Consider the following 17525-nt stretch of genomic DNA (forward strand, 5'->3'; position numbering starts at 1 on the left):
TACTGCCCAAAGGATATCTGTTACAATTTGTTTTCACTTTGCATATTTAAATTTTGATGCCAGAGACTAAACTAAGAGAGGAAATACTTTGTACAGGTTTTTTCAGACAAATAAATCAATACAGAGCCATGAGATGTGTTTTCAGGTTTTGTTTACTGCATGTTTTGAAACTGAAAGTTGAAGGCATTTTTGTTAACTTTTTGGTGGGTCCCATGTGTTCTGAACAAGAAGATATATCACAGGTTACATGTTTCATATAGATGTGGAGATAATTGGGCATGGATCACAGAAAGTTCCACATACATCTTCATACTTAGAAATGTTACAGGTTGCTTCATATAGGCCTACTACTACACACCAAGCCTCTGCCTATTAGCCTTAACTGTTATTGTATCCATGACCTGGAGAGAACAAGGAACTGACAGTTCCTGATCAGATGGGACCTTTTTTTGACAGCACAGCAGAACATACATTTTACATAACATGATGTTAGTAGGCTAGGTTTGTTACAATCCTGTAGCTTATGGATTTTATTGTCACTGTCAGTGTGTGTGTGTGTGTGTGTGTGTGTGTGTGTGTGTACATTTCCATAGATGTTTCCCATTCATTTACTACTTGTGCTACTGACGAATTAGTGCAATGTATAAGGGGTGTTTGTGTTGCCATGGTTGGTCTATAACCCTGCCATTGTACATCTAACACTCTGGAACACCAATCAGCTCTCTCTCTCTCTACATATGTTTGTTGTTGTTTACCTGAAGGTGACATTCCAGATGACATCAATCATCCCAAATGATGTGACTTAGTATAATTACTTTTTATCAGAAGATAATAATGTGCATTTTTGCGAAACTAGTTATGTACTTTCCTCTGTCAGATTCACAGTTATTGGTTTTGATAGCATATGGAAAATGTGATAAACAGCACTGCAAATGATAATGTTCAATATTTTATTGACCGTACATAATGAATAATTTCCTTTTTTCCTATTGTATCAATGCCAAGGAGCCATGGGAATCTTCAGCATCATACCTGAGGCATTCTCTCTCTCTCTATAACGTTGGATTGTGCTCCCTCTAGACTAGACACCTACACACTGCTGTCTTGGACCAAAATTATGATTTAGAATTCCCATGTCTCCATCGTCTGTCAACTCCAGCATTGTCTGTTAACAACTGTTAACGAAATAACAAGGTATAATTACATTTTAGAGGGTAATAACGGGTTTGGCTGTACACAGGAATGCTATGTCATGAATCATTATGAGAAAGTATTTTTGAAAGGGAGAAAAATAATATGTGTGCCTGTGCCTGGAATCTGCACAAAAACGGGATGCCACACACTCACAGGGCTTATGCTGTTTAAATAGTTCTGGGGGCAACTGTAACCCTTTCCTGCAGTCAAATGACCTAGTGGCCTCATGCGTGGAATGTTATTCATATCTTTCATAATTTCCTAATTAATAAACTTACCAACAAAAAAAACTGCAGAAAATCCGGTGTGTCTATGTCAAACGGTTTTGTTATCTTTCAGTCTTCTGTGATGTATATAAAGTGTAATATTGGGATTCAAACTCAAAATGTAATATATTTCAACTCTATATCTGACATGGTATCAAATGTATTTATGAAGACCTTTTTACATCAGCAGATGTCACAAAGTGCTTATATAGAAACCCAGCATAAAACCCCAAACCGCAAGCAATGTAGATTTAGAAGCACATGTCAGGTGACCGTTAACCTGCCCAGGGACTGTGGTTGAAAATTAGCCGGCTGGCTAAAACCGGCACTTTTACTGAAACGTTGATTAATGTGCACTGTCCCTGTAAAAATAAACTCAAACTCAACTCAACTCAATTACAGAAGATTTACTGAAGATTCCGATAACTTTGGTAAATTATTGGTAGCTTTGCAACCCTAAATCAAGTATTCCTGCTCATATGGGCCTAATGCTCACTTGAGACCCATATGAGATGCGCTCAAGTAACCAACATACCGCACTGATATGACTGCATGATTTAGCCCACTGCTGTAAAAGGTTAAATAAGTTGCAAAGGGAGGACATTTTTTGAAGTTTACCAGTAAACTACCAGATTTTTGCTAACTTTCTGTGTGGCCTTACCACATGTACAGTTGAAGTCAGAAGTTTACATACACTTAGGTTGGAGTCATTAAAACTCGTTTTTCAACCACTCCACAAATTTCTTGTTAACAAACCATAGTTTTGGCAAGTCAATTAGGACATCTACTTTGTGCATGACACAAGTAATTTTTCCAACAATCGTTTACAGACAGATTATTTCACTTATAATTCACTGTATCACAATTCCAGTGGGTCAGAAGTTTGTGTTGTTACACGTGGTCTGCCACTGCAAGGACGATCAGCTGTCTGTCCTGTCTCCCTGTAGCGCTGTCTTAGGCGTCTCACAGTACGGACATTGCAATTTATTACCCGGTCCACATCTGCAGTCCTCATGCCTCCTTGCAGCATGCCTAAGGCACGTTCACACAGATCAGCAGGGATCCTGGGCATCTTTCTTTTGGTATTTCTCAGAGTCAGTAGAAAGGCCTCTTTAGTGTCCTACGTTTTCATAACTGTGACCTTAATTGCCTACCGTCTGTAAGCTGTTAGTGTCTTAATGACCGTTCCATAGGTGCATGTTCATTAATTATTTATGGTTCATTGAACAAGCATGGGAAACAGTGTTTAAACCCTTTACAATGAATATCTTTAAAGTTATTTGGATTTTTACGAAATATCTTTGAAAGAGGGTCCTGAAAAAAAGGACGTTTCTTTTTTCTCTGAGTTTATATGTGTATGTATGTATGTGTGTGTATATGTGTGCGTGTATATATATATACCTTAGCCAAATACATTTAACCTCAGTTTTTCACAATTCCTGACATTTATAGAGCACGACTTTGAATTAATGCTCAAATAGTGCATTGTGTGACAGCACTGTTTTTAATTTACCCAGAGCACTGGATTTTTTTTATTGTATAAACAACACCTCAGTAGAATTCATATTGTGTAAGCTACCACCTGCACTTGTTTAACACAATATATAATAATAATAAATGCCATTTAGCAGACACTTTTATCCGAAGCTAATGTATGAATAATAAGCTGAAAGACCTTAATGTGTCAAAATCAAAATGCTTTGGGGCTGTTGTGATTGGCAGATTGCAAGGTCCATTGTGTGCTTGTTTTTGTCTGAATGGGGTTTTCTTTGAATAACTCATCAGTCATTGGTGAGGACTGTTCATCATTGTGTTGGAAAACAGTGCGGTTTGGCTGACAACATGGTTGCACATTCAGGGACACAGAGTGATTGTAACATACTGCCCCCTACTGGGCACAGAAGACAAACATCCTAGAGAGCTAAATGGAAGCAATCATACCCACAAAAAAGTTATATTACAGGTAAAAGGTTATTTGAATTGAAGTAGGTATTGGGAATATTCCTCCTGAACCAGTTGCAAGCCTAACCTGAGTTATGACACATTTCACAACACTAGGTTTGGAATGTCTTGGGGATTTTACTGTAAAAGCTTTGAAATTAGAAATGGGCACGGCTATTCGAATCAAATTAGAAGCCATGCCTGTACAGCAACAACTTGGAGCCTGTTGAACACATGCTTTTGTATACATTGTTCTAAGACTTACATGATGATGGCGATTCTGCACATTGAATCAACAAATCATGACGGATAATGCTTTACACGTAACTTTTTCGTGTGCAGTATGTGCCTGTGTTCAGGAATGAATAGTCGTAGTGGACAACATGATATGACCCATAATAAAGCCATGTACATGTCAGATACAGAATAACAAATAGCTGCGTCACAAGGTAATTAAAAAAAGTCTAATAAGATTGACAATTTAAATCAATCTTGAATTTAAAAAAAGTAAGACCACAGGAGAGGAGTGCAAATAGGGGGCAGTACTTCCTGGAATACACAAATACACACAGAGAGAGGATACAATGAAGTTACCAGGAATTATATAAGCCCCATCATTTCTATTAACAGATTATTGATAGCAGTTTTATTTTGGACGCAGAGGATGTATTAGCAGTTGTGAACTGCAGTTCCTTTTTCCACATTCTGTTGTGTTACAGCCTGCATTTAAAATGGATTAAATAGAGATTTTTCACACCCATCTACGCACAATACCCCATAATGAAAAGTGAAAACTTGTTTTTAGAAACGTTTGCAAATCTATTGAAAATGAAATACATTTACACAAGTATTCACACCCCTGAGTCAATACATGTTACAATCACCTTTGGCAGTGATTACAGCTGCGAGTCTTTCTGGGTAAGTCTCTAAGAGCTTTGCACACCTTGACTGTACAATATTTGAACATTTATTATTTTTAAAATTCTTGAAGCTCAAGTTGGTTGTTGATCATTGCTATTCAGCCATTTTCAAGTCACGCCATAGATTTTCAAGCTGATTTAAGTCAAACCTGTAACTAGGCCACTCAGGAATATTCAATGTCGTCTTGGTACACATTTTAGGTTATTGCCCTGCTGAAAGGTGAATTTTTCTCCCAGTGTCTGTTGGAAAGCTGACTGAACCAGGTTTTCTTGGATTTTGCCTGTGTTTAGCTCTATTCCTTTTCTTTTAATCCCCCAAAAAACTTCCTAGTCCTTGCTGATGACAAGCAAACCCATAACATGATGCAGCCACCACCATGCTTGAAAATATGAAGAGTTGTACTCAATGATGTGTTGTGTTGGATTTGCCCCAAACATAACACTTTGTATTCAGGATATAAAGTAAATTTCTTTACCACATTTTTTGCAGTTTTACTTTAGTGCCTTATTACAAACAGGATACATGCTTTGGAATATTTGTACTATGTACAAGCTCCTTCTTTTCACTGTCATTTACACTGAACAAAAAAATAAACGCAACATGCAGGTTTTACTGAGGTTTTACTGAGTTACAGTTCACATAAGGAAATCCGTCATTAGGCCGTAATCTATGGATTTCACATGACAGAGAATACAGCTATGCAGCTGTTGGTCACAGGTACCTTAAAAGAAAGGTAGGGCGTGGATCAGAAAACCAGTAAGTGTCCGGTGTGACCACCATTTTCCTCATGCAGCGTGACACATCTCCTTTGCATAGAGTTGATTAGGCTGTTGATTGTGGCCTGTGGAATGTTGTCCCACACCACTCCAATGACTGTGTGAAGTTGCTGGATATTGGCGGGAACTGGAGCACTCTGTCATACACGTCGATCCAGAGCCTCCCAAACATTATCAATGAGTGACATGTCTGGTGAGTATGCAGGCCATGGGAGAACTGGGACATTTTCAGCTTCCAGGAATTGTATACAGATCCTTGTGACATGAGGCTGTGCATTATCATGCTGAAAGATGAGGTGATGGCGGCGGATGAATGGCACGACAATGGGCCTCAGGATCTCGTCACGGTATCTCTGTGCATTCAAATTGCCACTGATAAAATGTAATTCTATTCGTTGTTCGTAGCTTATGCCTGCCCGTACTCTAACCCCACCGCTACCATGGGGAATTCTGTTCACAACATTGAAATCTGCAAACCACTCGCCAACACGACGCCATACACGCTACACAGTCTGCCATCCGTCCGGGAAAGTTGAAACCGGGATTTATCAGTGAAGAGGACACTTCTCCGGCGTGCCAGTGGCCATCGAAGGTGAGCATTTGCCCATTGAAGTCGGTTACGATGCCAAACTGCAGTCAGGTCAAGACCGTGGTGAGGACGAAGAGCACAGTGATGAACTTCCCTGAGACGATTTCTGACAGTTTGTGCAAAAATTCTTCGGTTGTGCAAACCCACTGTTTCATCAGCTGTCCGAGTGCCTGGTCTCGCACGATCCCGCTCCATTTTAAATTCAGGCTGTAACACAACAAAATGTAGATAAGTCAAGGGGTGTGAATACAGGCACTGTATCTGCTGTGTCCATGCACTCAATTCATAGTGTTCACAGTAACAGTGAACTTCGTGACCTTGTGTGTAACTTTACAAATGTTGACCAAGTCTGCTGTAGTGTTATAAAGCAACATTTAACTCTACTCATGTCAAAGAAGGGAATGATCACTTTAATTGTGATATAATTCAGAATTTGCTTGACTAAATACACTCCTAAACCACATAAACAGTATATCTTCATAATTGTTACGGTTAAAGTTTGACAGTATTTCAGTCATCTGCACTATTGAACCCGGAACGTTGTGGCCTTTTATAGGTGAACCTTTGAGCTGATGTGCAAGTGATATTGCAATAAACATTTGATAATCTCAAGTTGTTTTCCGAGAAGAAACGCCATTTCAAGGTGCAGACATGGCAGACTTTCTCCTTGAGAATTATCTTTGCTGCCATGTGTGTTCTGAGATTTATACAGACCCTGTGTCTCTTAGTTGCCTCCACAACTTTTGTTTCAGCTGTATTTCCAAGTTCTGGGATCAAACAAAAAATAGTAACTGTCCAATCTGTAAGAGGAAATCTTCCAAAGAGTGGATGCCTAACTTTGCCCTGAAGGACCTGGCAGACTCATACACAAAGAGGGAGAAAAAGGTGTACGTCATTGACTCAATGACCGATGAAATGATCGGCTCTACAGGCTGTGGGAAGGAAGAGAAGAGGGGGTCCAAAGATTTACGGATGGAAGAAAAAAGGGAGCCCATAGAATCAGGTGTGGGAAAAAAGAGGGGTTCCACAGGCTCAGGGAGGGAAGAAATAAGGGGGTCCCCAGATTCAAGAACTGAAGAAAAGCAAGTTTCTCCTGGGCTGGCTGGACAGGTGTTGTGCAGTAAACATGCAGAGAAGCATAAGTGGTTTTGTATGGACGAGGGGAAAGCTGTGTGTAACGTCTGTGAAAATCCAACTCAACACTCCGGACACAAGGTCATTGCTATAGAAAAGGCTGTAGTTGACCTCAAGGTAAATGTGTGCATCTGTCTCAAATTTCTACATGTTCTACATGTTACTGGTATAATTTTGACATGGTTAGATTAAGTCACATCCCCTCTAACCTCACCTGGTGTAACCTGGTGTTGCTTGCCACTGCCACCTTAGCTGGCTTTTTAAAAATCAAATATAAGTTTATTGGTTGCCTACACAGATTTGCAGGTGTTATGTGCAGAAAAATGGTTATGTTACTAGCTCCAACAGCGCAGTAGAATGTCTAGCAAATACAATACACATACACAAATATTCAAAAAAGTCTAAATAACAGTCCAAAGTAGCTATATTAGACTGAGCAGTGTCAGAATCCAGAATATACAAATGTAGTGTGTATAGAAAATATATAATTTGGAGAAGAAAATGGTATGTACAGTAGTAGGTATATTAGGATGAGATACAGTACATTAAGAAAGTATTCACACCTCTTTACTTTTTCCACATGTTGTTGTGTTACAGACTGAATTTAAAATGGATAACATTTAAATATTGTGTCACTGATCTACACACAATATCCTAAAATGTTGAAGTGGAATTTTGTTTTAAGACAACCCCTTTGTTATGGCAAGCCTAAATAAGTTCAGGAGGACAAGTGTGCTTAGCAAATCGCATAATAAGTTGAATGAACTCATTCTGTGTTCAATAATAGTGGTTAAAAATATTTTAGAATGACTACCCCTACCTCTGTACCCCACACATACAATTATCTGTAAGGTCCCTCAATCGAGTAGTGAATTTCAAGCACATAGTCAACCACAAAGACCAGGGATTTTTTCAAAAATGTAGCCACACTAGCCTACTTGACCACTGCCTGAAACTGTAACTTAAAGCGGGTACAGCCTCAGTGTTCCCAGTAAACCCGTGCTGGAAGTTGCACAGATTTTCCATAACCTTAAATTTTGCGCTCAGCAGCCCTGAAATGTGTTCAGTGCCTACATTTGTTTTGAGGGACCATTGCAGCTAAGCACAGGAAAAATCCTTTTAGCTAACCCCTTACCTAACCCTTTAACCTATCTCCTAAACTTAACCCTAACCCCTAGTCATTCTAACATTAGCCACCTAGCTAGAATTCGTAACACGCCATACATTTTGCAAATTCATAATATATACGTTTTTCAAATTCTTAACATATAATACGGATTGTAATTCGTAGCATATCATACGAAATGGGTGATGGACATCCACAAATTAATACATACCATACAAAACAGAACATATACTAAATGGAGTGTCCTGGATTTACCTACAGAATAATATGAAATACTCTGAGACCAGGTTGGGCTATATTAACAACCTGTACAATGTCACACAGGAAAAGCTGAAGCTGTACTTGAAGCCTATGCAGGACAATCTGAAGAAATGTACTGAGACTGAGAGAAAATACAAGCATATTGTTCAACACACAAAGGTAAGTGTATTGGCAATGGAAGCAACAAAATAAAATACAAATATAGAATTTTATCTGAATTAAATTGAACAGACTTTTTTACTTTATACTTTTTTAATTGGTTAATTTATTGTGTTTTCTATTAGTTGTTCTGAAATGTTCTAACTATTCTTCCATTTTTCTACCTTTCTAACAAAATCATGACATCATGAGCCCCAACCAGGTATTTCTGCTAATTGAGATGCTTCCTTGTCATAGACACAGTTGGTGGACACTGAGAGGCAGATAAAGGAGGCTTTTGAGAAGCTTCACCAGTTTCTGAGAGATGAAGAGAAGGCCAGACTAGGTGAGCTGAGGAAGGAAGAGCAGCAGAAGAGAGATACTATGACCACAGAAATGAAGATCATTCACGACCAAATCTCATCTCTTACAACGGGTATCACTACTTTTGAACAAGACTTAAAGAAGCAGGATTTGCGCTTTCTGAAGGTATGTACACAGTAATCCCAAAACTAGACTGCAAACATTGCATGTTGCATCTGTTAGTTAGGATAACGTACATGCAATGCTAGTGGTTTAGTTTGAGGGTACGGATTAGATCATCTTACCACAATATATGCAGTATCACCACCACAATATGCAGTGCAATCAATGTGATTGTGGGTGACGTATACTCCCCAAGGAGCTATTGCTGATAAGAATAGAGAGACATTACTGCAGCTTTTGGGATAGAATCCATTATGATGATGGCTTTGATTCCTTGTCTAAGGTTTAATCGGTTGTTTTCTGCATAGGATATTCCAACGGTTTCTTGACTATATTCTAGCATAATATGATTAACATTCAGCTTTTCTCTGTCTTATCATTGCTAGAGCTACAAAAACATCCACATGAGGTACGTCCAATGTCTTTTCTTTCTCAATATCATACGGTATCTGCTTGTTACTGATATAGAGAAATTACTCCTCTTACACATAAACGATATGGCCTAAAAATCACATCTCAATATTTGAATGGATGGTGTTCATGAATTGCTGGAAGATCCTTGGTGTCAAGCTCAACCCAAGTACAATTGTACTGGAACACACCAATGTGCATCATCAATGATCAAGCAGAAATATGGAATCAAGCTGCCATATTGGATTAGCAATAAATCAAAGCACACTCTTAATTGATAAGTGCTACTCCTAACTTGACCAAAAACCTTAGAGACAGCAGGCAGAATTGTAAAAAAAAATATATAATATAACACCAAAACTTTCTGAAAGGGATTGTGTAGCTCAATGACTTGGTTTGAAGTATCTCAGATTGTTTGGGCATTAATTTAAAACATATCAGGTTAATTGATTTCCACACTTTTTTTAATTCTAACATTAGCGGTTAGGAGGACTCATTCCTTGTCCATAGACTCCTTACAAGCTAAGGAGAACACTCACCCATTATTATGATTTACAGTTGTATAGCCCAGCTGCAGTGCACACCACAAGATCCTAAAATATTATCGGGAGTGCTCATAGATGTGGCCAAACACCTGGGTAACCTCAAGTTCAGAGTCTGGGAGAAGATGCTGGTGATTGCTAACCACAGTGAGTAACAGTTAAAATAGCATATGTTTGCGATTAATATGTATTGTAGATGATAGAGTAGGTTTAAAATAACATTTTATTTGTGTTACAACTTGTCTTTATAGTCAGTTTTCATGATGTAGCTATACCAAAGAAAAGGTATACACCGCATAGAACTAACAGAGTATCTCCTTATCTTCAAGCTCCTGTGATTATGGACCCCAACACTGCTCCCAGCTTTCTCACTTTGTCTGATGATCTGACCAGTGTGCGAAACTCAGGCACGCAGCAGATGCTGCCAGATAATCCAGAGCGATGCACGTTTAACGCAAAAATTTTGGGTTCTGAAGGGTTCACCTCAGGAAAGCACAGCTGGGAGGTGGAGGTGGGGAACCACCCCAGCTGGAATTTGGGTGTGGCTAAAGATTCAATCAACAGAAAAGATAGGACATTCGCAAATCCTAAATATGGAATCTGGGCCATAGGTTTAGAAAACAGTGAGTATACAGATCCAGAGGCTAGGCTTCTTGCTCTGAAGAGGAGACCCCAAAGGGTTATGGTGCAACTAGACTACAGTGGAGGGGAATTGTCCTTCTATGACCCCCGTGACATGTCAAAAATCTACACTCACAAAGACACATTTAATGAGAGACTCTTCCCATACTTCTCTATTGGAAAATGTAAAGATGCCAGTGAACCTGGATTCATCCAGATCTGCCCCTCAAAGGTGTCTCTAAAAGTGATGTTATCGTAAATTTAACGAGGAATGTTTCATAGATAAAAGTATCATAGAAAGCCTTTCTAGTGGGTATGTCATTCCTCGTAAAGACTGAATAGAAATGTTCATGAAAGGTAGTATTTCATATTTAGTAGAAATTCCACAAATACATAATTTAGAGTCAGTGAGGAATATATCATGAACATATGGATATTCAAATATACAGAGTTGGTGTCATATTAGTATGCTAATTCAACTTTAATGACAATCTAATCTACTTTAATGACAATCAAAGGGCATGTTATGAAACCCTTATATCAATTATTAAAATGTAATATTTAAATTGCTGCGGGTAATGATTGACTCTTGTACCCAGCTCGGCTTTTAGCTGTAAAGCTTTTGAGACGTAGCGGTATTGTAACCTTTTCTTGATCCAATTCTTCCTTGTGTTCTCAGAAAGGAGGATGTATACGTAAGGCAATCGTAACACATTTATGAAAGCAATCATAATAAAGCTTTGTGTTGAAATAATCTGACTTGAGTTATTGTAGTACCGGATTCTAACACCAGAGGAGGCCTGTCTACCATTGAAAAAAGTTTGTCCTATTCTCTGGCCTACTATCCGAGTGTTAGTCTGCTACTGGCTATCAGTAAATGTAAAAAACAAGAAAATGGTGCCGTCTGGTTTGTTGATTAAGGAATTTTAAATTATTTATACTTTCACTTTCAATATTTGAGTATATTTTTGCAATTACATTTACTTTTGATACTTAAGTATATTTAAAACCAAATAATTGAAGACTTTTACTCAAGCAGTATTTTACTGGTTGACTTTCAATTTTACTTAAGTCATTATCTATTAAGGTATCTTTACTTTTATTAAAGTATGACAATTGGGTACTTTTTCCATCTACCAACAAATTGAAACACTCCTCAAACACTTCTTGGTTTTGCCGAAACGATCATCTCCCTCTTTCATGCTCTTGTGTTAGCAGAATGCCATCCATTGCTCAGTTCAATGAAAATTGCACTGTAGCCTTTCACTGTAGAATATGGATACAATTATATTGAATATCATTAATTGCAGGTAGACTCCGCAGGTTTTCAGATAAATGCACTCAATTCAAGATATAGACCTTTCAAAATACAGAAAGTGACATTTTAAATCCATAAGGTTAATTAAAGTATCAACTGTAATTTTATTACCGTTCATTGGCATATATTTGTATCAAACAGAGAACATACATAACTATTACTTATAGTAAACCTAATGCATCATATTTTTTGATGCAATTCAAACTACCTTGATTTTTCACATATTCATTCATTCAGGCAGATTCAGTGCATTCAGAAAGAATTCAGACCCCTTGACTTGTTCCACATTTTGTTACCTTACAGCCTTATTCTAAAATGGATTCAATAGTTCCCCCCCCCCCCCCTCACTAATCTACACACAATACCCCATAATGACAAAGCAACAACAGGTTTTTAGAAATTTTTGCAAAATGTATAGAGAAATATATATATCACAATTACTAAGTATTCAGACCCTTTACTTTGTTAAAGCACCTTTGGCAGCAATTACAGCCTTGAATCTTCTTGGGTATGATGGTACAAACTTGGCACACCTGTATTTGGGGAGTTTCTCCCATTCATCTCCGCAGATCCTCTCAAGCTCTGTCAGGTTAGATGGGGAGCATCGCTGCACAGCTATTTTCAGGTCTCTCCAGAGATGTTCGATCAGGATCAAGTCCGGGCTCTGGACATTGAGACTTGTCCCAAAGCCACTCCTGTATTGTCCTGTTGGAAGGTGAACCTTCGCCCCAGTCTGAGGTCCTGAGCGCTCTGGATCAGAGATGGTTGTCCTTCTGGAAGGTTCTCCCATCTCCGCAGAAGAACTCTGGAGCTCTTTCAGAGTGACCATTGGGTTCTTGGTAACCTACCCGACTAAGTCCCTTCTCCCCCAATTTCTCTCGGAATTGTCTTGGTGGTTCCAAACTTCTTCCATTTAAGAATGATGGTGGTTACTGTGTTCTTGGGGACCTTCAATTCTGCAAAAATGTTTTGGTACCCTTCCCCAGATCTGTGCCTTGACACAATACTGTCTCGGAGCTCTACGGACAATTCCTTCAACCTCATGGCTTGGTTTTTGCTCTAACATGCACTGTCAACTGTGGGACCTTATATAGACAGGTGCGTACCTTCCCAAATCATATGCAATCAATTGAATATCCACAGGTGGACTCCAATCAAGTTGTAGAAACATCTCAAGGATGATCAATGGAAACAGGATGCCCCTGAGCTCAATTTAAAGTCTCATAGTAAAGGGTCTAAATCCTTACGTAAATCATTTGTAATACAACTAAAAACCTGTTTTGCATTGTCATTATGGGGTATTGTGTGTAGATCGATGAGGATTTGTATTTATTTAATCAATTTCAGAATAAGGCTGTAACATAACAAAATGTGGAAAAAGTCTAGGAGTCTGAACACTTTCCGAATGCACTGTAAGCTAGGAAGAAAGGGTTTGGCTGATTTCTCATCGGACAACTCATCTGGCAAAAGAGAAGTTTGAGAATCTGTCAGTGAAAACAGTGTATTGATGCCTCTTGGCAGTTTACAGTTCCGTAAAACCATTGGTAAGTTCAATAAGGTGCCTCAGAATCAATCATGAGAAATACATTGACACAGTACTACAACACAGTTTGTTAGCTTACGTAAAAATCTAAATCATAGTTCAAATATGATGATACTACTTTACATACTCTTTTTGGTTTAAATTAAAATAAATGTCTCCTGATACTGACATGATTCTCTTTATCATTGACATGTTTTTACCTACCGTATACTTTGCTTATTACAGCTATGCACAATCAAATCCTATAGTTTAGGAGGACAATGATATGTAGAGGCCATGCTTCAGGCAGCAATGACAAAAATCTAGTGCCAAAAAAATGTCTGATTCATTCCAATAACCAAAACATTGATACAACTCATTCCTCTGACGAGAGAGCCAGTCTTTCCAACTTGGCGTCGAACCGTTTTCGGCTAGAGTCCAGAATGTTGATGCCGTTCTTTTCAAAGTCATACCGGAGTTTAAGCAGCTCCTCCAGTCGCCCTGTGATGTTCTGCGTGCTGTACTCCAGGACCTTAGGTTTCTCCAGTATCTGCTTCATAGTGATCCCTCCCTTTAATAGACAGTCCAGTTTTGAACTCAGCGTATCCGACCCGATGAACAGCACAGTGGGGTAGCAGACGATCAGTTTCTTGACGTCGACTTTCCGACAGCCGAGAGACGCCAGCTTCTCATGAAGCATCTTGAGGTTTCTCTTCAGGTACTCGTTAGAGAGGTCCAAGATTTCTGCCCCAGCACCCTGCAGCAGAGCCAGCAGCTCCGGATCACTCATCTTGAAAGTCGCCTTGAGGAAGTCAATGTTTGCCTTCACCCTCTTGGTGCTGCGGATGAGGACATAGAGGTTTCGGGAAATCACTACCGTGGCGAACTGCCCAGGGTCCTCTCCACCCAACTCGGCGCACACGTCTTCCAGGAACTCCACCATCTGACGGTTGAGCTCGACACTGTTGGAGAAGGTCCGTGGCGCCGTGGTCAGCAGGCGGTGGAGGTCCTTGGCATTGAGGCCCAGCGAGCCCAGGAACACGATGTTCTTCTCCAGGTTGTCGTTGTCGCTCGAACGGAAGAAGGACTCGGGCGAGCGGTCCAGAATGCTGACGATTTCGCTGTCGCTCTTGAAGACACTCCGCCACATCGCCCAGCGTTGCTCCAAGTGCTCGCCCGAGCGAGTGATGGCTCGTGGGTACCGGGAGATGATGCCGGCCACCACTTTGCGGCTGGCGCCTTTGCCATGGAGAAAGTGAGCCAGACCTTGCTCATTGGTGATGACCTTGCGAAGCACTCCCGGTTGGCGCTGGCGCACCATCTTCACGTCCACCCCCATGAAGGTCAAGCTCTCCAGCAAGGACTCATTCTCAGGCCCCACTGAAGGCTTTGAGTCGCTGACAGTTGCAGTGACGGTGCAAAGCCCCCTGGGAAGTCCGACAGATGTCAGCTGGGCGGGAGATGAGACAAAGCGGCTAAAAGCTGGTACAAGGGTTCTGTGAAGGCCTAGCAGACCCTGGACTCCTGGCATTAATGTCATTTTCAACACGGTTGAAACATGACATCAGACCTAGAGGAAAAAAATACAAGATAATATTATCAATAAAGTCTACCTCCAGTGAAATTATAGTAGACATTTAAAGTCTACTGAACTCATTAATGATACTGATCAAAGTCAAGCTACTTTGTGCATTCTCTAAGCAGGACGAGATATTATAAAAAGGTTTCTCCAAACAGCTGTGCAGAGAATAGTCATTTTATAGGCCCTCGGTTTGTGCACCATTCAGCAGCACTGCAGTAGCTTCTAGCTATAATTAATACCAGTCCCACATATACAAGCTAACAAGCTATTAGTGTTAACAATCTATTGTAAGTGTTTCATGGAGATAAGTAGCTAGTTATAACAGCCTAGCTAGCTAAATGTAAACAAGCATTTAGCCTGCATGCTAGCTGACGTTGCTGGGAATTAGCTTGCAAAAAACGGAGCTAAATACAATTATATTTCAACTTACTCTGTCGATTGTCTGTAAGCTTGATCCATATGCATTGGGGGGGACAAACATCTAATGGAACTTCATTACCAAACGTAGGCAGAGAGGAGGTAAATCTACAACAGACCCACGTTTGGAACGTTTGTTCAATTTATGTTCTATTAGATTATTTTTCTCAATTTCCCCCTGAATAAGGACCAACCCTACGGACAATCGGCAAAGTTTAAATTGAATGTTCCTTAACTCCTGGCAGACTTTCCGTTTTTTTGTAAGCTAATTCCAACGATAGTAGTGTGTAAATACTAGCGCTGTTAAAAGCAGTTACTTACTTTAGTCATTAGCTACTGTAAATTATGCACTACCGATCCTTAAGAAATTATGTAATACCAACCAGACATATTTGGTCTACTCTCCGATTGACAGTGCACGCTTTGTGCCACATTGAAAATACTTTTTAAATACATTAATTTGCTTGTGTACTATTACAGTAACTAACGTTAGCTAGCTACCTAAACAAATCATTATTGAAATGTAGCTATTCGTCTTAATAACAGCTCACCCTTCTTTTGTTTGGTTTCTCCTCTACCACACACATGCCGTTTCCCAATGACCAACAAACGAGGAACAAGCAGGTAGTTTGTTAACATTCATTTCCCGTAAAGCCTTTAGCGCACTCTTGGTGTGGGGGTGGACGTGCAGTTTGTAATGCCATGTAATATATAGCAATACGCTAGAGGGTGCCAGAAGTCCTTGGATGGCGCCATTCAATTTCTGAGGTGTATAGGAATAAACCTAATATTTGTTATACCTGCCTCCTGTAATTCTGCATGTGCTGTCATATTTATATAATTGGCGTTCTTTACCATATGACAGAGTTATATAGGCATAACGTTATGCTACTGTATGTTTACAGGCCCAGTGTAGTCCAAATTGTGATTCGCCACTGAAAGAGCTTTGGCTGGGTTAGGCCGTCATTGTAAATAAGAATTTGTTCTTAACTGACTTACCTAGTTAAATAAGGTTAAATAAAGGTTCAAATAAAAAAATATAAAAAACTGAACAAAAATATAAACAACATGTAGTGTTGGTCCCATGTTTCATGAGCTGAAATAAAAATCCCAGAAATGTTCCATATGCACAAAAAGCTTATTTCTCTCAAAATGTGTGCACAAATTTGTTTACATCCCTGTTAGCGAGAATTTATAATTTGCCAAGAAAATCCATCTACCTGACATGTGTGGCATATCAAAAAGCTGATTAAACAGCATGATCATTACATTACACAGTTGCACCTTGTGCTGGAGACAATAAAAGGCCACTTTAAATTGTGCAGTTTTGTCACACGACACAATGCCACAAATGTCAAAATTTTTGAGGGGGTGTGCAATTGGCATGCTGACTGCAGGAATGTTCACCGGAGCTGCTGCCAGAGAATTTAATGTTAATTTATCTTCCGTAAACTGCCTCCAACGTCATTTTACAGAATTTGGCAGTACGCCCAACTGGCTTCACAACCGCAGACCACGTGTAACCACACCAGCCCAGGACCTCCACATTCGACTTCTTCATCTGCGGAGTTGTCTGAGTGGGGTGGAGGTGTTGCTGATGAGTATTTCTGTCTGTAATAAAGCCCTTTTGCGGGGAAAAACTCATTCTGATTGGCTGGGCCTGGCTCCCCAGTGGGTGGTCCTGGCTGCCAAGTGGGTGGGCCTATGCCCTCCCAGGCCCACCCATGGCTGCACGACATAACCTGAAAGCCCGCTCAGCAAGGAAGAAGCCACTGCTCCAAAACCGCCATAAAAAAAGCCAGACTACGGTTTGCAACTGCACATGGGGACAAAGATTGTACTTTTTGGAGAAATGTTCTCTGGTCTGATGAAACAAAAATAGAACTGTTTGGCTATAATGACCATCGTTATGTTTGGAGGAAAAAGAGGGAGCCTTGCAAGCCGAAGAACACCATCCCAACCGTGAAGCACGGGGGTGGCAGCATCATGTTGTGGGGGTGCTTTGCTGCAGGAGGGTCTGGTGCACTTCACAAAATAGATGGCATCATGAGGAGGAAAATGATGTGGATATATTGAAGCAACATCTCAAGACATCATTCAGGAAGTTAAAGCTTGGTCGCAAATGGGTCTTCCAAATGGACAATGACCCCAAGCATACTTCCAAAGTTGTGGCAAAATGGCTTAAGGACAACAAAGTCAAGGTATTGGAGTGGCCATCACAAAGCCCTGACCTCAATCCCATCGAAAATTTGTGGACAGAACTGAAAAAGTGTGTGCGAG

At 39.9% G+C, this 17525-nt stretch overlaps 2 protein-coding genes across 4 annotated transcripts; one reads left to right on the forward strand and one right to left on the reverse strand.

Annotated features, from left to right (window-relative positions):
• Positions 1–5971: 5971 nt before the first annotated feature.
• On the forward strand, positions 5972–11158 carry LOC129819958 (E3 ubiquitin-protein ligase TRIM35-like). The gene is made up of 6 exons (XM_055876699.1): positions 5972–6938; positions 8272–8367; positions 8605–8835; positions 9219–9241; positions 9802–9932; positions 10115–11158. Exons 1-6 carry the CDS (start codon positions 6339–6341, stop codon positions 10663–10665), a joined length of 1632 nt encoding a protein of 543 aa, XP_055732674.1. The 5' UTR covers positions 5972–6338; the 3' UTR covers positions 10666–11158.
• A 646-nt stretch (positions 11159–11804) lies between these two features.
• LOC129819962 (transcription termination factor 1, mitochondrial) lies at positions 11805–15923 on the reverse strand. Of its 3 annotated transcripts, none has more exons than XM_055876704.1 (2): positions 15797–15923; positions 11805–14816 (listed from the first exon to the last, which is right to left on the reverse strand). In XM_055876704.1, exon 2 carries the CDS (start codon positions 14784–14786, stop codon positions 13623–13625), a length of 1164 nt encoding a protein of 387 aa, XP_055732679.1. In that variant the 5' UTR covers positions 14787–14816; positions 15797–15923; the 3' UTR covers positions 11805–13622. The 3 variants fall into 3 exon arrangements, with proteins under 3 accessions (XP_055732679.1, XP_055732680.1, XP_055732681.1); XM_055876705.1 differs by lacking the exon at positions 15797–15923 and adding an exon at positions 15567–15790; XM_055876706.1 differs by lacking the exon at positions 15797–15923 and adding an exon at positions 15259–15520.
• Between the last annotated feature and the right edge of the window lie 1602 nt (positions 15924–17525).

This window comes from Salvelinus fontinalis, chromosome 22 (assembly GCF_029448725.1).
Source record: "Salvelinus fontinalis isolate EN_2023a chromosome 22, ASM2944872v1, whole genome shotgun sequence".
Lineage (NCBI taxonomy): Eukaryota > Metazoa > Chordata > Actinopteri > Salmoniformes > Salmonidae > Salvelinus > Salvelinus fontinalis.